Below are 25,950 nucleotides of genomic sequence, written 5' to 3'. Positions count from 1 at the left end.
TTGTTAAAGGGTTTGTAATTAATAACTAGACGGGGTGTCCCTATCTCGATCTCAGTATTTTTTTGAACATAAAAATCAAAACAAGATAGGGAGACTTATTATGCCTAACAATATTTTTTGAAAGTAAATCATTAATCTCATTTTTGCAAATTCTAAAATGTCACTATTAATTTGAATATGGCAAGTTTTAATTGAACTATATATTTTTTTAATATAGGGTAGAGAAACAACATGTTTCTTCCTATGCCAAAAGATATTTGGAAGATCAAAACAAATATCAACAATCAATTTTTTTTTTTTTAATTGAAAACATCAGTTTTTGATTGGAGCAATTTACAAGACAATTGTTCTGAAATCTTTTGGAACCTGATTTCCTGTTGAAGGAAATTTAAATGTTTTGATTTGGCTGAAAGCAAAAATTTCAAACTTTTATCAGTATCAATTTCAAATTTTGACGCAAATTTAAACTTTACTTTCTGTCTAAAATGTTAGTAGTAATACAATCATTTTATAAGAGAGATGGTATAAAGAGAAAATAAAATTAGTTCCCAATATGACTTTTTCAGCCATATTTTTAACAAAAACAAAAAGAATTTTAAAACAAACATTATCTTAACAAATATGAATAATATTGAGCTCATACTTGTCTTCATCTAAGATCCATTTGTCAAAAACAATCTTTTAGTAGATTTTTATAATATTTACTAGGAATTATTTCTTCTTAGATACAGTTCATATCTGATTTAGAATCAATCATGTCAATCACAGAAAATTTAAATTCATGGAAGACAATAATAGTAGCTTTAGAAAATCATTTAGGAGGAATATTATAATGGACTAAACAAATATGGTTATCAACAGGATTTTCATCCTTAGGATCTAAATAATTCATTTGCTAATTATCAGAAGGAATGTCTTGATCAAATTGTTTGTCAACCTTTAAGCACAATATTTAAAAAAAAAAATCATTTTCAGATTTAATATTGTTGATCTCAGCTTTGAGTTTAACAATTTTTTTTTTTTTAATAAAACTAACTTCTCTTTGTAAATCATTAATCTTTAGGTTTTTTCTTTTCAAATCTTCCCAAAGTTTCTTGAAAACTAATTTTTCGTTTAGAAGTTTTGGTTTTTGATGATCCATTGTCTTATTGAGTTTGTGAAGGTATTCTTCTTTAAACTCGGGGTTTATAATTTGAAAAATCAGAGTTAATAAAAGATTTTCTTATTCTTCAGATTTTGTTAAAACATTAATTGTTTTACCCAAAGATTTGCAACAAAAATTATTACAACCAAGTTTAATATTGGGAGAATCAGATGAATCTATTTATGAGTGATACTCTAAATCACTAGAACTAAATTCATTGATGTCAAATGATGCAGAAGATTTTATTTCAAGGAGACGAATTAAATCTTCTTAATCACTGGCATTAATATTCAACTAGTTAATATTGTTTTTTAATTTATTGGATTTCTTGGGACATTTATCAGCAAAATGCCCAGATTTACCATAATTAAAACACTTTCTTTTCGAAAGGGTTTTAAAACTCTTTTTATTATCAAAATGTTTTTTCTTGTAAACTCTTAAACGTTTTTTTTTTTTTTTTTTTTAATTATCACGGTTCTTTCTCATTTTTTTCTTTATGAGTTTTGAAATATTTTTTTGAAATACGTTTTTGTCTATATGGAACAATAGAAGGAAAGCCAAATTGTTCATAAAAATTACCCAATTCATATGTGGCTTTTTTACTATTCTTTATCTTTTGATGAAGTATTTTTTTATCATTTCACATACTAATACCAAACTTCTTAATTGTACTCATAATATTATCATAAATGTAATTATCATAATTAAGGAGTCCCAAGATATCAATAAGTTCATCCTTAACTTTAAATAAATGGGGTAGACCATCAATAAATTTTTATTTCCAGTAAGGCTTATGACTGTTGTTTCTAAGCTTGGCTTTGGACATAAAAACATCTTGGTACTATCTATAATAAGACATTTGATGACATCTCAAATTATTCGAATAATCACTAATATGCTTAGTAATGTTGGAAGGAGTTCCAACAAAATGTTTAATAATAGTATAAATCAAAGTATTAATACCATCATGAATTTCCATTCTTATGGTTACAAATAGGTAACCTTTCGTCATCATGTTGAATAGCATTCTAAATGGTTTATTTTGCTTTATTAGTGAGATGTTTATCCCACCAGTGTCGAAGCATATCCAAAAAATCAGTAGTTAAGATTTTTACAATCTTAGGTTGTTTGTGATCATTATTAGTATAAGCATTTGCAACCATAGACATTTTACTCGTGATATTGAGAATTTCTTGTTCAAAGAATCCATCAATATTTCATTCATAGAATTTATCTGCTGAAACAGAAAACTGGGTTTGAAAAATCATTTCTTCAAACTGTAAATTAAGAAGAGTTGGCCTGGAATACTTATTATTCATTAGGCTCATTAGTTTGGGTCATTTTGAAGAAAATATAGGGATTTCAGGTTTAATTTGTAAATCAATATCTTAAAAATTCTTTTCAAGCAAACCAAGATCTTTAATAGTAGAAGAATCACTCTCAAATGATTTATTAGTAGTATGTGAAGAGAAATCATCCTTGCCATTGTTGTTTAAAGCACTGGTAGAGGTTTTTTTTTATTTTATTTTATTTTTTTAATTTTAAATATCTTGAAGTATTTGATCAATTTTATCAAGAGTTTTGGCCTATTTAGTTTTGAAATTAATGTTTGACCGATTATCTAGTAAAATAATCAAAGGTTTTGAAATATTTGAAGATGAAGTCAAAAGATACTTTGTCTTCAATGCGGTCCAAGTGTTATTAATAATATGGAGACTTTGGTTAATAAAATTATTTTGTTGAATGATTTTCTTTATCTCTGTATATATGGTAGCATCTGAACTAGCATCAAGAGCTTTAATTGGAGAATCTTTTATTTGTCCTCCTAAATAAGAGATAATAATTGCCTCCAAAGGGAGTGGCTAGATTTAACCATAGTCTTTTTTTGTCCTTGACAAAACTAGTTTTAACATCATTTAAACTATGCTTTAAACTATAGTAATTTTCAAGAAACTCAAAGAAAAGTATATGCTTTTGGAGTGTATGAATTTTTTCTTTCCATTTTTTTAACTCATAATTTTTTAGAACTAGAAAAGGTAGCATGATAAGTTTTTCTCTTATTACGATTTTCAATAGAATTATATTCATTGAATAAAGAAATAAATCAATTTTGAAAGCACTATTTATCACAGTAAGCTGTCTATAATAAATAGGTGCAATAGGAGCAATCATATCTGAAGCTGTTGGGATAAAGATGAAACATCTTCTTCCTGGTTATCAACTTATTCCTTTATAGACTTATCCTTGGATGTTTCAGCATCCTTAGTAGTGTAATAAGCATAAATGACCTGAGAGGAGGTAGAGACTCTTTTTAGTTTTAAATTAGGGTTGATAGATTTAGCTGTCTTAACAGAATCTTCCACAAATTTTTTGAGATGGTCTATTTTTTTTGGAGTTTCGGAAGTAAAAGAAGATCTAACTCTAGCGAAAGAATTTCTTCTTTCATTGATAACTAGAGGTTGATCAAAACTAATTTTAACATTAACATCAAGATATTGCTGGATGTAATCAAGGTTAAGCTAATCAACTAAGACCTTAGCAGGGAAAACTTCATGCTCTAAGGTTCATTCATTGGGAAGAACAGTATCTTTCCCATACATAATTTTGGAAACTTGGACATTTACATTAGAAGTAAAACTCTGAATTAACACAGTTTTATTTTCTAAAAATTTTAAAATAGTTTCAAGATTTAAACTAGTATTTAAAACCCTATAGTAAATACGATAAACTATGGCAAGAGGCTTGCTTCCTTTTTCCATATCATAACTTGCGGTTAAAATATTCAAAATTAAAGTTTTTAAAATATTTGGATAGTCTAAAACAAGAGTTAAATAAATAAAAATAGTCAAAGTGAAGAGGACCATTAAATAAGATGATTAAATCATTTTAAGTATACTAGTTTCAAATTTCTTAAATCTAATATATTTTAAACAAAGAAGTACCGAAGCATTGATGCATTTCCTCATTAGAGGTTTAACAGTAACTTGAATAGAACCAATGTGCACAAATTTGTAACTTTTTATTAAGAAATCTTGAATCGATATTATGTTAAAAAGGAAACATTTTTCATGAGTTTTTGAAATATCATAGGTTTGTTCAATAGTTTTAACATTGAATTTTGTCTTGAAAGCAGGCTGAACCCAAGTAGTTTTGTAAATAGATTTAGCATCAATATTTGAAATACTTCAACGATTGAAATAAATAGAATCAATTTCTTCAACAGAAAAATCTTACTCATTAATAATATCAGGCGGTATACTAGATCTAGAACTCATAAATGAATTAGATCTAAACATCCTATTCATTATGGAATTAACCAAAACAAAATTTAGTACTTATTAACCCTACACTTGCTCATTTTTTTGTTGCATTTCGTAACATATACCCTTAGTCCATCCTCATACCTACCCAACATGCTATCCCAGCTCAAAAGGGCCTTACAGACAATTTAGGATGTCAATTACAGACGTGATGGTGCCAATAGAAAGAGGAACGTGAACTTAAATTAAGAACTACAAAGCAAAGTTATGGAAGGCTGCATATGAAATAAGATGAGATATAATTATATATAAAATAATTTTATACTATATGATAAATTATTAATTAATATAATATTAATTCTTAAAATCCTAAATTATTATATATTATAATATACTATAATATATTACTATATTATATATTATAACATATCATTATAGTTTATAATTTAATTATAATATATATTATAATATATTATCATATATTATGTATTAGAAAAATCAGAACGTAATCGATAAAATCGAAAGTACTAATTTAGAAGTGTAATTAGTGTGATATTAGTTTTTCAAATCTCAAAATTAATATATATCGATTCAGTTTTAAAATATATTCAAAATTAGATCAAACAAGATCGACTATACTTATATTTGTAGACATACTATTAAAAGAATATTTTTTTTAATATACTTAATGATCAAACAAAAATTTTATATATAATTTTATTAATAATCATTTCTTAAGCAAAAAATCACGGATTCGTTTAACATTTTCCTAATATCAAACTTCAAAGTTTAAAGTCATCGCAGAAGAACGGAAAATAAGATTGAGAGGAGGGAATAATTTAATTACAAGTATAATTTTGTATTAATATATATATTAATTTAATGTAATTAATAAAAAAATATATTTTATTAAAAATAATATTAATTTAAATTTTAAATATAAAAATATTAATATGATTACGTATATTAATACGCGATTTTAATTGTGCGGAACGAAACTCGAGAGAGAGAACGCGTGGTGGACGCGGTTTGGCTGCGGACCCTACAACAACACGGGAGGGAGCGACCTCTGACTTCTTCTCTATTTTTACCTTTTTTCAGTTTTCGATTCTTTCATCTCCCTATCTCTCTCGCTCTGTGAGTCGGTTCGGGTGCCAGAATCCAGATCCAATGGCTGACAACAACAACAATAATGTGAATTACGAGGAATCGAGCCCGCTCTTGAGCAAGCAAGTCGTCGAAGGAGTAGAAGATGATGTGAAGAAAGCCAGCAAGCCAATTGATGCTAAGGACGAAAAGGTCACAGTCTCGCCCGCGGCGAAAGCTCCTGCTCCGGTACCCGGAAATCTCGGTGGGTACGGCTGGACCGCGAACGGGTTGCCGTTGGGACACGGGAGCGTGGTGGGCGAGCCCATGGGCCGGACCCAGTGGAACTCGAGCATCTTTGCTTGTCTAGGTCGCAACGACGAGTTCTGTAGCAGTGATCTTGAAGTTTGTAAGTTATTTGTTATTTAAAGTTCGATTTTTTATTAGCTTACGATCGAGATTTTGGTCATTCTGTGTAATCAGGTGGCTTTTCTTCTGTTTTTAAGTTTGCATTGGATTTGGGCTTTTCCTTTTCGTTGCGTTTTGGTGCTTGACCGATACCTTTAAACATGTGATAAAGTAGATGAGAATGGCAAAAGTTCTCTAAGCAAACATTGAGATCTTTGACTCCACACCTGTAAATATGTGCAATAGCATTTTTTGTTTTTATTATTTTGAAAAGAATTACGTGAAGAGTTGAATGTTTCTTAAAGCTTGCAATCTTGTTAATTATACATTAATTGAAGCTACACTGGTTGTTAATAATTTGTGGTTGAGAAATAGTTGTTAAGAATTTGTGGTTGAGATATAACTCGTGCGTAAGGGGGGTTTGATTGTTGCAGGACAATCTTGAACCCATTTAAACTAATTGAATAGAGGACCGGGTTTCAATTAATCTTTTGATGCTTTTGAATGCATCACTTCTGGATCAGGACTTTTATTTGCATATTGTGTTTTTCAAGTACCACTTGTGCTCCATATCTTCAGTTTTTGTCCTAAATGTCACGACATCTGACCAGGTCTTCTTGGAAGTGTGGCTCCTTGTGTGCTGTATGGAGGCAATGTGGAGAGACTTGGATCTAGTCCTGGGACTTTTGGAAGTCGTTGCTTGAGTTACTCTGGCCTATATTTGATTGGAAATTCCATTTTTGGTGGAAACTTCCTCGCACCATGGTTTTCATACACAAGCCGTACTGCCATTCGTCGGATGTTCAACTTAGAGGCAAGTTTTTTCTCTTTCCCACGCTCTCCCACTCCCAAGAAGAAAAAAGAAAAATGAAAAAACAGACATAAGCAATGGAAGTTTTGGTCTGCCATTGAGATTAGCTGTGATTTTGGTTTATTTGATTTATTATAATTTTGCATCCAGGGTACATATATGTTTTTTTTTTATTGGTGCATCATTGTATATATTCATGCTTTGTGTTAATATGTTTGTTCCTCTTTAACGTTTAGAACTCTTCTAATATTGATTTTATATGATGTGGCGTTTTGTTCTTATTAAAGCACTTCAACATTCTTTGAATTGAAAAAGTGGTGCGGAATGAATATTTTCTTGGCATTTTTCATATTCTTATGCGTAGTTGCCTTTGAAGTAGGATGTCTGGCTAAGTTGTATAGACTTTAATTTAAATAATATGGATGCATTTTTGAAGTCTTATTACACATCAATTGTCATTGCTTGTTAGAGTTCGTTCCCACCCGTATTTATTTTTCTTAAGGTTTTCATGTATAACAACTAATTTTTTAAAGCTGATGTAAATGTGTTGCTAAGGAAAAAAATACAGGCCTTTTCAAATGCAACTATGGGTGTTATGGTGTCGATAACTTTATTGGTATTTCTGTGTGGTGATCATGGCCTTGTGGTTCCTGATATTTGTGTCTTACGTATGTTTTGTTTATTTGATTTACTTCACCTTGCATAGGCTGTCCTAACTCCCTTACGCATAATTCCTATGTATACTTGTTTGTTTCTTTTTTTTAATAAGCAATTGTACTTGTTTGTTTCTAAAGAACATTACCAGAATTTGTATAGCAATGATCAATTTTAGAACTCACAGCTGATATTTATATTCTTGAATGTTCTAGGGTTACACTAGCTACATAGCTTAATTGATTAAAAAGAACATAGAAAAGTCAGCATTAATAAGTTGAGGAGTTTGATATTCGATCCCTTTCAGTCCTGCTCTTCCACGCAGTTGAATAGGATGAATGTTTTCTCTGTCTACAATGAGAATAGTCTTACAATCCTCCAAGCTCTTTCCTTCGGCTTTTATAATTTTGCTCCTTTTATTTTTTATTTTTTATCATACTTGAGGTTTTTGAGCGATGTTTTGTTGTCCATACCAAATATGATATAATTATGACGAAGATCTTTTGAATTTGTTCATATTTTTTTATGACAAGCAGGGCAGTTGTGAGGCACTTCACAGGTCATGTGGGTGCTGTGGAAGCTTACTGGAGGACGAGGTGCAGCGTGAACAGTGTGAATCTGCATGTGACTTTGCAACTCATGTCTTCTGCCATGTGTGTGCTCTTTGTCAGGAAGGTCGCGAGCTCCGTCGCAGACTGCCTCATCCAGGGTTCAATGCTCGGCCATTCTTGGTTATGATTCCTCCAGGGGAGCAGACCATGGGTCGTGCGGCCTGAGATCTACCTGCCCTACGATGAAAGAGTTGTACTGTCTATATAATATCAATATGATATGATGTTGAACCGTGTAAAGTGTATTCTGTATTTGAATTGTTTGAGCTTGCGTTTGAAGACAAACACCTATAAATAAAGATACAATGAAAATGTAGGCTTCACCTATATTGTTTATAATTCTTGATGTTTGTGGATGTCTATTACATTGATTTTAGCCCAAAATGCCGTTTGTAAAATAGATGGGATTTTTAAAACATGTGTTGTGTTGGTATCATTGCTCGATTTAAGTTGAGATGTAGTTTATTCTCAGATTCACATGCATATTTGCACATTCACATGATGTTACACGACAGATGTGCCATTAAATGTGGAGGAATTTTGTGACACTCTGTTTTTACGTGTATTTTTACTGAAGGAATATTTTAATTTAATTAATATAATAGTTCTTTTATTTTAAATTATCGGATTTTAATTGGATTTTAATTGCCGTTGAATTTAAATTGTTGTTTAATTTATTTTAGCTTGTCTTTGGATTTAAAATTAAATAGTTTGTTTTTACTAGTTAATTATTATATTTTAGCTTTACGTTGTGTTTAAAATATTTTCTTAGTTTTATTGCTTTTAAACTTTTTTTTTTCGTTGGATCAGTTGTTGGACTCCAGAGGTGAGGATTGGATCTCATTTCTTTTATTTTCTTTTTCTTTTTCCCTTTTTCCTTTTCTTTTCTTCTTTTCTTTCTTTTCTTCTTTTTTTCTTCTTCTTTTTCTTCCCGTTTTCCCCCTCTCCCCGTGCACAGCTCCTCTCTTTTCTCCTTCCCGTCGCCGCCACTTTGACCGGCCAGTTCTCTGCCGTCCGGCCACCGTTTAGTGCACCGCCACCACCATTCTCTTCCCCTTTCACCATAGATCATCCTCACCAATTTTCAGAGCCATCGGACCAGCCGTTAGCCTTCGAGAGCCGCTGGAAGTCGCTGCACCTGCTCTGTTTTTGCCCCTGTCGCCGGTTGCTTTCGCAGCCCAGAACCGCCGCTCGCCGGCGGCGTGGCCTACACCACCCACCCAGTTTTCTTCCCCTCTCACCGGTGAACACCCCCACCAAGTTTCACCTCCATCCGAGCCACCGTTAGCCGCCACGAGCTCCTCCAAGCCATACGGTTTTTCACCGTTTCCGGTGCCGTCGCACCACCTCTGGTTACCATCTTTTCACAGCTTCTTCCCCTACCTCTTGCCGACCTAAACCACCCATTTCCGGCCTCGATCCGTTGCCGGAGCAGCTCCCGCGAGCTCAACTCCGTTCAGCCCATTTTTGGCCTTCGACCGCCATTTCCACCACCACTCACGGCCAAAACTCATTTTCCTTAACTTCATAAATATCTCAAGGCCATTCTCTATCAATCCCGAGCCTTGGTTTTTCCCCGTTCAAAAGTGGGTATTTTACAACCCACGGCCACAGTATAAATTACACTGTTACGTTGTTTTTCCTCCGCCGTTTGCAACGCCGCGAGCTTTCAAAAAATACTATATAGCGCTGTAAGTATTTTCCAAACCCTACTTTTAGATTTAAATATATTTTGCTCATTCAATAAATTAATTGTTGTTGGTTGGCTGATTCCGGACTGAGTTCGAGGAGTTCGGGGGTCGGATGGATTAAGGACGGAGTGCTTGGTTTTGCTTGTGTGCGATTGCTTGATTAATTGTGCTATGTGGCGTGAGTTGCATATTGGATTTATGTACATATTGTTTTTAATCGGAAAAATCCCGTTTTATCGGCGTAAATGGTTTTTGGGTGCGTGTGTCTCACGAGCCCAAGCCGGGATGAGTTATTATTTCGGTGGAGCTCCTCTGGTCACTCGGGAGTGGATAAAACTGAGTGACATGCCCTGGGTTGTCGCAGGGCGATGACCGGATCGCACGATACGGTAACGCTGTCGTGTCGACTCCGTGGTCCTTAGAGTGGCGGGGACTAGAGGATGGCCTGGCCAGGTACGCGCGGGGAGCGAGTTTGGGCATCGCTCGTTTAGGTGTCACATGCGTAGTCGTTACCTACGGTGTGGCACAGAGCCAGAGTGTGCGGGTGATCCCTAGGGGAGATCATGGTGCATGCATAACCGGATTGTTTTTATGGTTTTCGGATGTGGGCCATTTTCTGGGAAAATGGCGATGTTGGTTTTCGAGGCTTTGATCCATTTTCTGGGAAAATGGTGGTTTGGACCATTATCTGGGATAATGGCGAGGCTTGGTTTTAAGGATATGTTTTTATGGGTCAAATGAGTTTTTTTGGCTTGCGTGGTAAAAATGTGGTTTTGCGGGACATGTGCATTGGCTTTTCTTGCATCCATGTTGTTTGAGTTTTATATGTTTTTATCTAGTGGTGTTTGGAGTTTACTTACCTGCGGCACTATTTTTGGTACCGTAGATTTTGGTGCAGAGATCGAGGATGAGGAGGAGGAGGCTGAGCCCGAGGATGTGGCTCCGCCGGGATGCTGATGTTATGTTTTGTATTTGATATTAAATTATATTCGTGTCTTGTAATATTTATTTATGTATGTTTTGAATAGCTTTGTATTAAATAAGAAAAATTCTGGTACTTAGTTATTGACTTACTTTTCGCTACGTATTTCTCGTGCACATTCGTCGCTTATACACACACTTGGCACACGTCGATAAAGTGATGACCCGTGATGTCATCATCCAGATGTCTCGATTTTTCCGTGTCCGTGCATGGAGATTTGGGGGCGTCACAAATTTCGTTTTGTTTTTTAATGGTTTGATGCGTCTTGACTTATTCGACACTTTATAAAAAATAGAGAGATCTCATTCTCGATGATTTCGTATATATTATATGATTATAGAAATTTTAAATTATTTTTATATTTTTAATAATTTGTTTAGCCACGTGACGTGTGACGTTTTATCGTTCTTATTAAAGATAATTATAAACCCAAAAGAAGAAATAATAAATTTGAGATATTGAAAAACCAAAAGATATATAATCGTACAGATCTAAAAGAATTTTTATTTTAGAGAATTATTCTGTGAGTCGTACAAAAATAATTTTACACATTGGTGTATTAGTTTTTTTCTTTAGTTAAAATTTTTAATTATTAAGTTAAGACTTGTCAAGTTAATATATAACTTGCTTTGTTATACTATTAAGTTTGTAGTAATTGGTATTTTATGGTTTTGAGATCAGAAATTTGAGTTAAGACATAAGTTGAAATTACTTGTGATAATAAAGCCATAACCTTTTAGCCATGGGATGAGCTTTTGACTAACTGGAAATTTTGAGGGTGTTGCGGTGACGAGCTCGTCATTGAAGTAGCTGCTATGACTCAAACTGGAAATTCGTAGCAGGAATGAGCTCTTATGGTCCCGCTTAGAGAATGTTGCTATTCTAGTCGTTGACATAAGTTAAAATTACCTATAGTAGTAAAGCCTAATATTTATGCCATGAGATGTGATTTAGACCAGTTGGATATTTTGAAGGTGCTGTGGTGACAGACTCACCATTAGAGTAGTAGCTATGGCTCAAACCAGACATTCTGTAACAGGAAAGGACTCCTATAATCACACCACAGGGACGGTTGCCATGCTGATCGCCCCGCCTACCACTTTTCTTAAGAAAAAAAAACTTACTTTGTTATAAATAGACATTACAGTTGGCGAAAATAACTATTACATTCTGTGCTGTTTCTTTTCTTTATTATACATTTTATTATATTATCTTTATCATCATCATAATCCCACTCGGTTTTTTAACATTAAATTTAAAAAAAACGTTTGAAGAAGGAAGATTTCTTAAAGATAGATTTTTAAGAAATATATTATTAATTCAATGGAGAAAAAAAAAAAAGATTTTTCATCTTGTAGTGGTTACCAATTTCTTATCACGGCTGATAGTATATGACCAAATTCTCTAAATAAAAAATTTGGGTTAAAAAACCTCCGCCCTTGTATTAAAAAAAAAAAAAAAAATTCTTATCACTTGTTTAAGGTTCCTACGATAAACTCTTATATCAATTTATTATTTTCCATTTGGCTTTCTCACCTCTTAATTGTTCTACGGATCAAGGACTAGTTATACTAAAAAGACAGCTAAAGATTAGGCATATGAACAAATAGGCACACCCTGTCTGGAAAACAAGCATTCTTACTTCTTGGCCTACCCGAACATAAAGTTAACTACTTCTAATGATTAAGTTGAATCTCCAATCAGTACCAGGGAGATGAAGGAAAGCATCTAGCACACTCTCTCAAAAACAGAGGAAGGACAATTTCCGACCACAATAGTTCAACATTGAGATGAAAAAGAAAGAGAACATCTTGATATTCTACTCTCCAGGTGCAGAAACACCTTGCTTCAGTCTCTCCTTCCTCATCTTCTTCTTGGAGATCGGCTTCTTTTTCCTTGGAGGAAGGGTTTTTTGTGCATAGATGTAAAGTACATAGTTTCCAACAAGGAATATCAACAACAGCCCAACAACAACCAGCAGCACTATCAGTCCTGGGTTGAACCCTTTGGCTTCGGCATCCTTGATCACATTTCCCTAGACATTGCAACAGCAGATCATATTCTTGTGAGGGCACATCACACAGAAAAAGACAAATTAAAAACTGAGATAGCCCACAACACAACATTTATGCAAGCAATCCAGGTTTGGGCCAAAAAACATTAACATTTCCACCTTATTCTGCTTTGAAATAATGTTCAAATATTTCACTAATTCAAACAAATGTAATGCATTAACAAATGGCCAGACTTGAGATTGGTTCCACTATAAAAAACCTGTATTGCTACTTTTAATAAGCAATTCTAGGGCAGAAACTACCCCTGAGTGGGTTTGGGGCTATATGAAGCAATTGACAGATATCAAAAAGATCCACATAGCATTGTCCTTGGCATCAGCTATACACAACTGATAAATCTTAAAATTTTTATACGATCACCTGAATCAACTCGAGTTTGTTTTTGGGAAATAAATAACTTTTTAAATTTGGAATTTGGCTCTGATTTTCCTGCAGGCTCACTGCTTCTGTTTAAGAAATAACTAATTTCTGATGATAATGAACTTCAATCAAATAGACCCACTCTCCAAAAATTCCGCATAATTGATAATAAGAAGGAAGCAATGAATGCTATTTATCCAAATGATCTCTATGTAAGATTTTCTACAATTTTTTATGATTGAGAATTAGAATGATAGGTCTATTCAAACTTGCAATAGCTTCAAATGGTAGACAGACATTGATGATGAGCAAACGGGTTTAATATACATCTGAGAATTCACCATCCTGGAAGATTGATGGTAGAAGGCAAACAATACAGAGAAAGGTAAACATAAGTATTATTTAATTTTTTTAACGTTCAGATCAAATAGGTAATTGCTTTTTTGGCTTACTTATCCAGAAAGAAAAAGGGTTTTGGACTGCAGCAAATCTTGAGTGAACAAAATATGGGGATAAGAAATAACATATATCAATGCCTATAGAGACAAAACACGGTGGTGAAGATGAAGCCAGAGATTCAAGATTGTTCTTCAAATGGAAAGGTGCATTTCTTACTCTCTTATCAAGAAGATTGAGAGCTCAAGATAGCAGCTTGGTAATTAAAAACAGAAATCTGTGATTACTGTCACATAAACTAATTAGCCATCCAACAAATTCATTGATTGTCTTTTTGAGCTGAGAGCAATGTTCTCATTGATTAGTTGCTCAATTGGGTGCGTGCTGTGGGTATGCAGAGTTAATGAATTTCTGCACTTCAAATTGAAAGAGTTTGTAGTTTGAAGTTTGGTGAGTGGATTGGAATTTTCACTGCATGGAATGATTTGGATTTTGATCGAGACTTTTTGGTTGTTTTCCATAGTTTGTGAAGGATTACCTTGTTTGGATTTTATATGTAAATAGTCAGATAATTCTCAATGAATTTGGCAATTTTGGGGGTATTATGGAATGATATTAAATAGATTCGGGTCATTGTATCAGAAAATCTTCTCCCTATTAATTGTATTAATGTCACACTGGGTGCAATAAATTTTTATATGTTTTTCTAAAATGTGAAAGAAAAATAATAAGCAACATATGAATCATAAAAAAAACCCACCACCAAAGACTACTAGCAAAGTGAAGGAGACGACATTTTGCCGGGCCTGAAATACGGTCATCCTGACGAGGATATGTGCCCATGACAATTAATCACTTGACATCCATGGTAAGCAGCGTGCAATTGTCTTTTTTTTTTTTTTTTTTTGCTGAATAAGCAACATGCAAGTCACTTACTTAAATTGAATACTGACTTGGACAACTATATCATGCGGAATAGAAGCAACTTAACTAGAAATTTTGGAAAATTTTTCATAAAGCTCCAACAAATAATAAAACCAAGATGAATCAATGACTTAAATGAAAGGATTTCCAAGGAAAGGAAACAAGCATCCGCCTTTACAATTTTCTAAACCATATTCAACATGTATCATAAATTTCCTCAAGCTTCAGGGTAAAATAACAATCGTGATAAATGGAACCACCACCATACAAGATAACGATTTCCCAGAATGTTCCCGGAAATATTCTATGCGTAAATAAGCACAAGGACTCGATAATCAATATGAATTTACCACAAATAGAATCCTGTAGATCTTTCAATCAGAAACTTAAAACTTAATCGCATTAATACAGATCTCGCAAAACTTATTCAAAATTACGGGTTCCGTGTCAAAGCGTACCATGCGATCGAAGGAGGGAGGGACCTTGTCAGCGAAATCGAACTCTTCGTCCATGGCTGCGACTCAGACCCAAACAGATCGACTCAGTCGCTCGTAGAGGAGCTCCTGGGAGAGCTAACCGTATGAATTGGAACGAAGAAGCTTGGAGAAAACAGAGAGAGAGAGAGAGAGAGAGAGAGAGAGAGAGATGAGACCAAGTCTGAACAAGTATTTGTTTAGTCCAGTGATTTATATCGCACTTCGACGTAATAATTCCCTTCGTTTATATGACACTGCAACAATAACAAAATATTTTAAAATATTATTATTTTATTAAAAATAACATTACATGAACTTACACCTTTTTACGCGTAACATTACAGCGTATAGACTAGGAAAATATAAAAAATTTTATGTATATTTACTTTTAGTTATTTTTTATATATTTTAATAATATGATTGGTTGTGTATTAAAAAAAATTAATCTGACCAATCATATAAATAGAGTGTGCAGAGAATATACAAAAATGATTGTATATAACATTATTCTAAAAATATTTTTTAATCAGTTTCTCTTGTATTTCAATTTTAGATTTTATAATTTTTAGTATATCAATATTTGAAAGATCAACTCTCATTGTTACGTAAGTATAAATTATAAATATAAATAACATTTTAAAATTCTTCAAATTATAAAAAAAATTAATAAAATAGATCTTTTACTCAATACGTATAATGTTGTACATAAAATTGTAAGTAGATATAACTAATACTAATGTAATACTTTATTTATTTATAATTTTACATAAGTGACTTATTTTTATCAATATTTTTTTTAAAATTTAAATTTCATAATTTCAGAATATCTATAACTAACACGTAAAAAATTAAATTTTAGGCATTTTTCTTAAATAAGATTAGCATTTCCTTTTAATTTAACCCTTTAGTTTTGATGTATTGCCCCGCAAGAGGAAGTATATAACAAAAATCATCATTAAAAAAACAAAAAAAACTAATTTATGTTTTCTTCGTGACCACCAAGAAAATATTATGAGCTGAGCTCATCCAAATTCCAATACATCCAAAGTTTCATGTATTTAATTAGTTCATGTCACAGTCAATCAAATGAATACAAGGTAGAAACTTCATTAATTGTACCAAAATAGTCTAATTTATATTGGGCTTTTCATCTGTTTGCCTTATTTTCTATAAAGATAGAATTTTTTTTTTTAAAAAAAAAAACACAAAGGGTTTGAGAAGGTTGAATGTCGATGTCTTTGGTCACATCCCCTAATAATCATTAATCAGGAAGTTTACTCAATGCCTATCTTATGTCATATACATGACATGCAACAACCAATTGAGTTGAGTATAGACCACATGATCTTCAAGCTTCCTCCCCAAAAGGGATTATGATCTCAAGATCAATTGCTTTGGAAGCAAAACTCGAGAGCCATGCATGATCTAACTCACGGATACTGATCTTAACAATTGCGAGGAAAATGCATCTTACTTAAGAAATAGAATGGTAATGTTTTACCACGAATATCTGTCATTTCTTTAGCTTTTAGAATCAAGCCTTCATTATCATTTGGATAATTTGATAGCAGTACCAATTATATATAATTTATACGTAGCCCTGATATATAATTAACTTTGTGCTTTCCTTGAAAAAATAGAAATCTTGGGAGCATATTGCACTAAGAGATTGTCCTTCCAATGCTAATCTCACCCGCACGATCATCCTTTTCCATTTTCTCAAACGAAAATATAGCTTGGTTGATAAGGCTACGTACTTGGCATCCAAAGTTAACATGATGGAGAAAACATTTGATTGGAATAATGGAACTTTGTCCTACCTAAGAAATTTAGCTTGGCTTTGCATATACGATCGCTCTTTTGGTTATATTACTTACAAGAACAAATTGATCTTATGAGAGTCTATGGTGTAAAAGTTTTAGAATATCACTATTCTCATATTTTAATGCCTAAATTAGTACAACAAACAAGAAGGGAAGAAAGATTGATTCTTGGCCCACGTTGGTGATTCGAGCTTCAATATGATACTCTTTGCGTTCATCCATATAATAAATAAGCGAATAAAAATAACTAAAAGGAAAAACACAGTTATTTACGTGATTTTGCATAATGCCCATGTTCAAGAGCTGTTTAGGAGGTGAAATATATTATAATGAATGATTTTACAATATCTCATGGTCTCATATATTTCTCAATACAATGAAAAAATTTAAAAAAGATAATTTGAAGTCGCTATGTATGGTGGAAGATCTCCTCCTTATATAGAGGTTTACTTTCTTGGAGTGACTGAGTTCAACATAACTTGTGAAGCCTTTTCATTTAGAAATTTGATCAGTCTATTTTCTTTTAGGAGTCTGAGTATCTTTCTTCATTTCTTCTTAACCTCATCTCTTAAGTTGATTTTTGACTTTATCTTGAAGCTAAATTATAGGTTAACTGGTGATTTAACCCTTACAATATATATATATAATTTCTGAATTAATTGCTTGATCAGTCTCCGTAGAAGAGAGGTTGAGATCGTGCAAAACCTTCTCTAATTATCTTATAATACTCAAATTTTCTGGTGTGTGGATGTATATATCCTTAATTTGTTTGGTTGCCAAATGGTATATTATATGGACGATGATCAGTCAATGACAACTTTTCTATCAAGTCAGCATATCTTAATTTCAAACCAAAATAATAGTCGGAAAACCCCAAATCTAGCTCTCGCACGTCATGATAAAATATTGAATGGCACATACATACTTTGAATAACCAAATCCCATTCTTGGATATTAGAGATAGTTTATATATATTTATATAGTCCTGGATCTCCTCAAGGCAGGGTGAAGTCTTGATCACTGGGTCAAATCCTTAGAAATTTTTAGACATGCGCCATGGGATCCGGCCTCAAAGTTCATGATCATAATCCATCCTGGGTTCTTCATCGTTTTGCTTTTTAGGAAAATTGGAAATGTCAAAAGAAGCCAGCCTTGATCAGAATGAATGTGGAATGCTCGTGTCTGTCGTAACAATATCCCTACAAATTAAAATTAGGAATTAGCTTACCTATTAATTGCATATCATGTATACCCAAAGTGAGTCCTAATAAATTATTACAACATATATGAAGATTCGGTTTAGAAGAAAAAAATTGAGTCGATTGGCTCCCCGGGTTGTTCTTTTCCAACTATATATCTATCATTTTCTCTCAAATTAAGGACATTACGTTATATATATAAATATATATATATATATATATATATATATATATAGAATAATTTTCAGAATTAATATTTAAGTGATTTGGTTTAAATAAAGCTTATATTTACTGGCCGATCACAAAAGAATTCACCTATCAATATTTTAAAAAGACTAAAAGAATAAAATCACTAAAAGTCAATGCTCCAATACATCCAAATCTCAGTCATAGTCAAAATAGGGATTTTCTACAATACAGAAAATATACCAAAATTTTTCTAAACTCCTAATACGTGGAATACAAATATATATATATATTTGGCTACCCCACTATCTCATTGAGGCTGCTTCTATCATGGAATCATATCTTAACACTTGAAATGTCTTTATTTTTGTTAAAGTTACGGAGTGTATTGGAGTTGCCCAACATTAGTTGTGGAATGAGCTGGGTGTCAGTTTATAAGTGTGAGGGAAAATATCACATTTTGAGCTAACTTTTAAGATTTAGAGAGGTCCAAGCCCACCCAACACTGGTATTATAGTTCAGGTTTACCAGCAGTTAGGCCTAATAGTCTGCGTGAGAAATGAGTTGTCATTGCCTTCGATCCAGGGCTCGATGTGTGAGTGGGAGATCGTTGGGATTGTCCCACATCGATTGTGGAAGGGACTGGCGGTTAGTTTATAAGTATGAAGGAAAGTCTTTTATCTTAAACTAGTTTTTGAGATTGAGAGAAATCCAAAACCACCAAACAGAATGGTGCTATCCCTTTTGATGACAAAATATAAGCTTGTGGTACCTCTCTAGTTTCTAGATGCAATTTGTGTTCTATAGCTGAGGGGTCGGATATTACTCTTGATCTGTTGCATCATCCGCTTGGGCTTATTTTGTACATATCTTTGGACTTTCAAGATATGTAACTGTGGGATAGAGAGAGAAACTTAGGACATGCGGGTGGTTTTTTTTTTTTTAACACTCGCAATCAGGTCTCTTTCCTTGCACAAATGGATTTATGTTTTCTTGTTTGGGAATTGTGGTTGGCCCGAAATTCTACACGGCATGATGATATTGTTAAGCCGATCTCTGTCATTATTTGGAAGTTACAAAATGGCTACATGAGTTTAATTTCTTCATTAAGCCTACAAAAACGCTACAAAGCAAGATGCTTCCTATCTTGTCATTGCTACACATCTCAAATGTTGAAATATATGTAAGGAAACCATTGTTGTTCATTTGATGTTGTTCATTAATAAAATGAAGTTAAACATAGATGATACCTCAAAAGTTAATTCGGGACTTGCTGGTTGTGATGGTGTTATAGAGACCATCATGGAAGTTTTTTACATGGTTTCTCTTGTTTCTTAAGGTCATGGTACTAACATATGTATTGAAATTTCAATTTTGCGGAATGGCTTAATGCTATTGTTGACGACGTAAAAATCGCTCAACAGGCTGGATGGGGAGAGAGAGTTATTCCCACCCACCGACACGATCCGGCTTCTATCAATGTTGTTTGGGCCTCCCAACGGAGCCATACGACGTTGATGCATGCGTATATGGCGATGAATAGAAAGCAAATGCAGGGAAAATAGAGAGAATTGGACACAAGGATTTACGTGGTTCAGCGCTAGGCCTATGTCCATGGGTTTAGGGAGGGTAAATTTACTATAATATTCTAGTTATTGTTTACAGTCTTTCATGATCTCCCATGCCTCACTATACAATAATGGCTCTGAATATGTATTTACTGGAGGAGAATTCTTGCGTTGGAGCCTTTGGTCTGGAGCTTGGAAGTGGAGTTGAAGGAGAAGCCGAAGTCGAGAGAGAGAGCTTTTCCCTTTTAAATGCCCCCCTGACACCCCCCATACCCTGCTTTCAGTCTTCCCATCCCTTCCTGACACTCCATATCTCCTCTTACATCTTGTCCTCTCTTGTCTGTTAGCATTGAACCAGGTAGGCTAGGCTTGGGCCTGGCCCTAGGATTTTACCCCTCTTATAGCTATATATGTTACCAGCTTGGTATTTGTGTCGACCTCAGAGTTGAAACTGATTCTTTACTGCTTCTAAGTTGGTTGCAGCAAGGCAAGTAGCCGACATTGCAGTTTGATGAGCTTCTTACTTTCCATAATTTTATATCCTTTGAGATATGTCACGTTTTTAGAGAGGGCAGTATTGGTGTAGTGGATGGATGTAGGGGCTGCTAGATAATGCATCTTTTTCTTCAGCTCTACAACTTCCAAACAAATCTATGGTAATTTCTAACTTGCATCTTTTTGATTTAGCTAATTTATTTTTTTAGATATGTTTCAATTCTATGTGTATTGAAAAACTTTGTTTTTTGTCTTAGTTTGAATAGTTGTATAGGTATAGTTAGGCCGATATTGAGATCAACTCAATTCAATTTAATTTTAAGTTGAGTCTAACATCCAAATACTTAACTCCTGAATTACTAAACATCACTTAACTCAAAACCTTTTTACACGTATGATCTATAATATTTTTCAACCCAACACTTCTTTACACGCGGGACTCATAACCTTTTTCAACTTCCCATAAATACATTTAAACTCATCTTAACATTCAAACACATCTAAACTCATCTTAGATGAGTCTCACAAAACTCACTCCACCATATTAACTCACTAATATTCATAAAGAATTCAACATCCAAACAAGGCCTTAGTTTACACTTTTCTTCTTACAACTTGGTTTAGGGATTTTTGTGACCCTCAAACTTTTTTTTGTAAAAAGTATTATTCCATAAAAAATAAATGTAATTAATAAAATGAGTTTTGTTATGTACAAGTAAAGTCGCGTACTAATCTACATACCAATATTAATTCCTTCATATTTAAAATTTAAATTAGTACTGTTTTCAATAAAATCTACTTTTTGACCAATTACATTAGATTGGTGTACATATTAGTGCGCAGTTGTGCTTACAACTATATTTTTTCTAATAAAATTTCGGGGTAGCATCCCTCTTCCTAAAAAAAAAAGATTGAAGGTCATAGGGGTTAAGGAATGCATACCATCTTGGTTATGTTCATTTTGAGTTAAAGATTATGTTTTTCCCGCACTTGGTTAGAGGCGGCCGGGGGATTTGAACCTCTGTCATGGCATCACCACCAAAAGGGTGCAGATACCATAGACACCACAACTAATAAAATTTATTAATTCATACAAGGGTTTCGTAGGCCCACATTACAATTTTATTGTAATATTGCAGCAATAAACATATTATATATATTTGCAGAAAGGAATATTGATAAATTAGGATTCATCCCTTTATTAAAGTGGATCACTCCTGGATATTTCACAACACTTGGGTACAATAAGTTGGTTCTTCTTATTTCACATAGCATTAATTCTTAAATGCTATTCACGTAGCGGCAATCCTTTCTTATTTCTCCCTGGTCTCCTGTAAGTGGGTTGTTCTCTGATAACAAGAGCACAGCCTTCGTGAACTGTTCGAAGAAGTAGTCATTATCATCAGCAAACTTCTGTACGAAAGGAGCTGTTGTGGGGTCAGAAACAAGCTGCTGATCCACAATGAGGAGGCCCTTGTGGCCTAAAAGGTTTTTGTAGTACATGTTATCTAATATCATTGGGGTTTCTCTGTCGTTTCTTGCATAAAACACTGCTTTTGGATCAGGAGTTGGCGTTGGGCATCGTCCTTTTAGGTATTCTGCATAGTCTGGGTCCAAAGTTGGGTCGACCGTGGGGTAGAGCCTGTGTACAAGATTGACACAATGAACTCGACCTACTGAGTGAGCACCTGCATGCATACATGCATGTTCAATAGATGAATATTGCATAAAAATTCTGTAAATTGGACCTTTAATTTAATTGTTTCAAATTAATTAAAGTACTGTGTGATATTATTCTGTTTTTGGCTATTAACATTTCGACCTTTTTTTTTTTTTAATAATTTTTACACTTACTTTCAATATATACTTAATAATTTTCCGAACCCGACAGTGGACCATCAGTTTAATTATGAATAGAGTCGAGCTTTGGGCCTTTGGGACCAAAATATTAGAGACCCTTTAAACCCAACGAAATGGGTAGGTTATTAGGTGGTGTGGGCCGGCCTCTAAAGTGACTAGCCATAGCAACTTTGTAACCTAATCAAGAAAGAGAAGAAGCCGTACCTAAAAGGGCAACCACACCCTCAACATCGAGTCCAATGGATTCAAAGCGAGAGAGCACAAGAGAAATGCTATCATTGTGATTAGGGATGGAGTCTTCAACCACTGTTGCATAGCTTTCCCTGCTGTCCATCCTCCCAGTTTTCATTTCAATGCGTGGTCCTCCCAACTATTACATATATTACATATATACATGGCCATAAACCAAATGAGAGAGAGAGAGAGAGAGAGAGAGAGAGAGAGAGAGAGAGAGATTAGTTTGCGCATGCACATACCATGACCATACCATCTCTTGCAGAAAGAGCAACGATATCAGCACAAGAAACTTTCAGGGGACATTCGAGCTCAAGTGCAGCCTTGATCGTTTGGACGTACTTGAAATTTCTCATCCCAAAGCTTCTTTCAGATGTTTTCTCCGAAGTAATACCATTTACAGTCTCCAACAAGAGAGATGCATCGCATGACTATACATATGTAAGATGCAGGAAGACTTTTGTTAACGACTTCCATAGTTTTGTCATCTCATATGTACGTACGTGCTACTTTGAAATGACAATATTTACATACCTTAACCATACAATCATGGAAGAGATTCCTAACCCATGAAACAGCTGTATTTCCATGTTTATGGTACAGATTGGTGACCTCTCGTTCGATGATCGCTTCTGCTTGTGGGCAACTTTGAGAGTAATAGTCCGGTTGAAGATCACATTTGCCTGTCAAAGACAAATTAAGGAGACAACTTGGGGTAAATTCAAGTCATAAATGCCTTTAGTTTGTTTGGAAAATGTTACAATATCCCAAAGCATACAGAAATTAGAAAGGAAACAAAGGAAGAGCTCCACAGTACTACAATAAAGCAATTCTAATACAAATATTGGTTATTATATAGGAAAATACTTGATTAGAACCACAAAAATAAGTACAAAAAGTTAATATAAACTGACGTGTCTTTCTAAAATACAACATTTCTATAATAAAGTATATTTGACATATCAAATCCAGTCACATGTATGATCGGTTCGTGATTAGATACTTCTTTTTATAGATCGATCTAGCTAGCTAGTACTTTTTGCTAGACAAACTCCACCATATTTTACATAAACAAGAAAGTATGAATGCGGGAGAATGTTACCCAAATGGAACTGGAAGAGTATCAGTGAGAAGAGCAATAAGAAGCAGGGACAAGAATGATGGTTGGTGGTGGCCATGCTCTTAGACTTACTTCTTGGCTGTGTTATATCTCTTCGGAGCAATTATCCGAAGCCTTTATATAGGGATATTGCGGCGGAGAAGTGCTTCTTTGGGCCTCCCCACTACGCCTCTTTGTTTGACCTTTGGGTTACACGCGCGTGGCCCCACTTGAAGCCTCCATTAATACACGAAGTTTTTATTTTAATAGGAGCTCAATTTATCATTTATTTATTTTTACAAATAATATAATATATAGACCAATAACTCACACTATATTATTAGTATCTTGGTGGTGGAGATTTTCATTTCTTACCGATTACTTTTTGTATATATAAAGAAAACTTCACCGACAAGCATTAAGTACTTGTTATTAAATTGGATTAATAAGTACTTGTTTTGTGTTTTATCCATCTTCAAGTGCTCTTATTTTAATACACACACACACACACACACATATATATATATATATATATTATTTCATGATTTAAAAAGAAAAAGAAAAAGTGGCCTAATGCATGGGTTTATAAATGATTAAGTAATTAAGATGAGTTGAGTTTTTTTATGAATAATAATGAGTTGAGAAGGCGGATTGAGTTTTGTGGGGTTATCTAAGATGAGTTTAGATGTATTTATGGAAAGTTAAAAAAGGTTGTAGGTCCCATGTGTAAAGATGTATTGAATTGAAAAATGTTGTGGGTTTCAGGTGTAAAGAGGTTTTGAGTTGATATGATTTTAATGATATGAGAGTTAGGTATTTGAATATTAGATTTAGTTTAAAATTAGACTGAACTCATCGAAGTTCTAAATGGGGATTCAAGAACATTTTAGTGCTCGATCAATGAATTGTTAAATTACCACACTTCATTAGATCGAAGAGAGAGTAGCGAAAGAGAAACCATTAATATTTATGAATTATGGATTTTATTTCACTAAAAGAAGAGGAAAAGATTATACTATTATGACCAAGTGACTTTTCATTCTATATAAAGATAAAATCAATTAATTTTATGAAAATGCTTTTCTAATTTCTTCATCAAAATTACTAACTTTTTTATAACACCTTATTCTAAATTAAAAGAGATAAAAATATTATTGAGCACTTAATCTTATTAGAGAAATTTACATGAACAATAATATATAAATATTGTACATATAAATGTTACTTTTATATATGGAAAATGATAGTATGCCTCATGATCCCCTCCTTTTAATCGCTTATGTATTTAATTTTTTTTTACTTAATGGTTAAGGATGTGAATAAATGTATAAGTGCATTTCTTTCAAGATATTTAAAAATTGTAGAAAAGAAAAAAAGAAAAAAAATGACATTTAACTTAGGAGGCAGGCCAAGCGGTCACTGTTGATTTCTTTACAAAAAAGATATGAAAAAGCTTTATTATATATCTTAATTGATTATGGGAAAAGAGATTTAATTATTTATATTTTATATTCACAGATCTATACATATACATATATATATATATATATATATATATATATATATATATATCATGTATGTATGTAATTGAAAAATAAGAAGAATCGGGATTAATGTATAAATTATTACATGCGTGAATTAAGCTTCGTGGGTCACAAAATGTTTGAATAATTGATACTTAGGGCGGAAAACTCGTTCAATAAGATAGCTGTTGTTGACTGAAAATTATAATTCTTCTAATTCCTTTAGAAGAATTCCACGAAAAGATGCATGAATGCATGTGACGAAGCAGACCTAAAGCCGCCCCACTTTACTATTAAATGGATGGAAACCAACCTGTGACATTACGAGTTCGAATTACCGGTAATTTTTTATGATTGCTGTTACGGACGTCTAAATTGATTTGGACGTCCGTCTAGTTATTTGAAAACTCATCGCTAATAATAAAGAAGAGATAAAGTTAAAAAGAGATCAATCAAGAAAAAAGAATATTATTATATTTATAAAGAAATCACATAAACAATCTCATAAATTGATGTGATTTTATTTGATTTATTAGATTTGTTTCATAATAAATTAAAAGTTATTAGATTTGTTTCATAATAAAAGTGATTTTACAATCTGATGAACTACATTAAATTACGTCAGTTTATATAATTACTTTTGTATAATTTTTTTATGATTAGGGTATTTTTTCGGAAAAAATACATAATTCGGACTCTCAAAAAGAAAGAAATTCAGATTCTTAAAGGAAAAGAGGCTCACTCCAATGAAGCCATTGAAAATTGAGATATATATTATTCTTCGTGATTTAAAAAGATAATTTATTTATGTAGTCGATATATAAAATTAATTACTTAAAAATATACAATTGAAGATAATGAAACTCTAAATAAAAAGTACCCTTAAAAATTATGAATTTCTCATAATTAGATTTGTAGGATAGAAAGTTTTTATAAGAACTCGGTGGAATGAAAATATTAACATTTTTAAAGTTGGAGTGCAATTAATGACAATATTCTCAATATATAATACAAACCCTAGTGGAGTTAATTATACTCAAATGGGAACAATTTGTTCAACCACAAAAGTGCCATTTTCAAGCTAT

The 25,950-nt window shown here is 33.1% G+C and overlaps 3 protein-coding genes across 3 annotated transcripts; 1 reads left to right on the top strand and 2 right to left on the bottom strand.

Moving 5' to 3' along the window:
• The first annotated feature begins 5,451 nt into the window (after positions 1–5,451).
• Positions 5,452–8,313, top strand: LOC122277237 (cell number regulator 8). Its single transcript, XM_043087170.1, has 3 exons — positions 5,452–5,899; positions 6,510–6,712; positions 7,900–8,313. Exons 1-3 carry the CDS (start codon positions 5,575–5,577, stop codon positions 8,137–8,139), a joined length of 768 nt encoding a protein of 255 aa, XP_042943104.1. The 5' UTR covers positions 5,452–5,574; the 3' UTR covers positions 8,140–8,313.
• Positions 8,314–12,265: 3,952 nt separating this feature from the next.
• Positions 12,266–15,079, bottom strand: LOC122277696 (DNA-binding protein S1FA-like). The gene is made up of 2 exons (XM_043087788.1): positions 14,861–15,079; positions 12,266–12,682 (listed from the first exon to the last, which is right to left on the bottom strand). Exons 1-2 carry the CDS (start codon positions 14,912–14,914, stop codon positions 12,467–12,469), a joined length of 270 nt encoding a protein of 89 aa, XP_042943722.1. The 5' UTR covers positions 14,915–15,079; the 3' UTR covers positions 12,266–12,466.
• A 6,174-nt stretch (positions 15,080–21,253) lies between these two features.
• LOC122276667 (peroxidase 21) lies at positions 21,254–23,479 on the bottom strand. Its single transcript, XM_043086547.1, has 5 exons — positions 23,346–23,479; positions 22,778–22,926; positions 22,486–22,674; positions 22,214–22,379; positions 21,254–21,837 (listed from the first exon to the last, which is right to left on the bottom strand). Exons 1-5 carry the CDS (start codon positions 23,419–23,421, stop codon positions 21,431–21,433), a joined length of 987 nt encoding a protein of 328 aa, XP_042942481.1. The 5' UTR covers positions 23,422–23,479; the 3' UTR covers positions 21,254–21,430.
• Positions 23,480–25,950: the final 2,471 nt, after the last annotated feature.

This window comes from Carya illinoinensis, chromosome 9 (genome assembly GCF_018687715.1).
Source record: "Carya illinoinensis cultivar Pawnee chromosome 9, C.illinoinensisPawnee_v1, whole genome shotgun sequence".
Classification (NCBI taxonomy): Eukaryota; Viridiplantae; Streptophyta; class Magnoliopsida; order Fagales; family Juglandaceae; genus Carya; species Carya illinoinensis.
The sequence above is the reverse complement of the archived record's forward strand: the minus strand, read 5'-3'. Positions and strand labels throughout refer to the sequence as shown.

Excerpts from the sequence above, each read along its gene's own strand:
- LOC122276667 (XM_043086547.1), bottom strand. The coding sequence starts at position 23,421 with ATGGCCACCACCAACCATCATTCTTGTCCCTGCTTCTTATTGCTCTTC. Across the intron at positions 22,380-22,485 it reads CAAGAGATGGTATGGTCATG|TTGGGAGGACCACGCATTGA; the intron begins GTATGTGCATGC and ends TATATGTAATAG. Across the intron at positions 21,838-22,213 it reads GGGTGTGGTTGCCCTTTTAG|GTGCTCACTCAGTAGGTCGA; the intron begins GTACGGCTTCTT and ends GTATGCATGCAG.
- LOC122277696 (XM_043087788.1), bottom strand. The coding sequence starts at position 14,914 with ATGGACGAAGAGTTCGATTTCGCTGACAAGGTCCCTCCCTCCTTCGAT. Across the intron at positions 12,683-14,860 it reads CTCCCTCCTTCGATCGCATG|GGAAATGTGATCAAGGATGC; the intron begins GTACGCTTTGAC and ends TGCAATGTCTAG.
- LOC122277237 (XM_043087170.1), top strand. The coding sequence starts at position 5,575 with ATGGCTGACAACAACAACAATAATGTGAATTACGAGGAATCGAGCCCG. Across the intron at positions 5,900-6,509 it reads TAGCAGTGATCTTGAAGTTT|GTCTTCTTGGAAGTGTGGCT; the intron begins GTAAGTTATTTG and ends ACATCTGACCAG. Across the intron at positions 6,713-7,899 it reads GTCGGATGTTCAACTTAGAG|GGCAGTTGTGAGGCACTTCA; the intron begins GCAAGTTTTTTC and ends TATGACAAGCAG.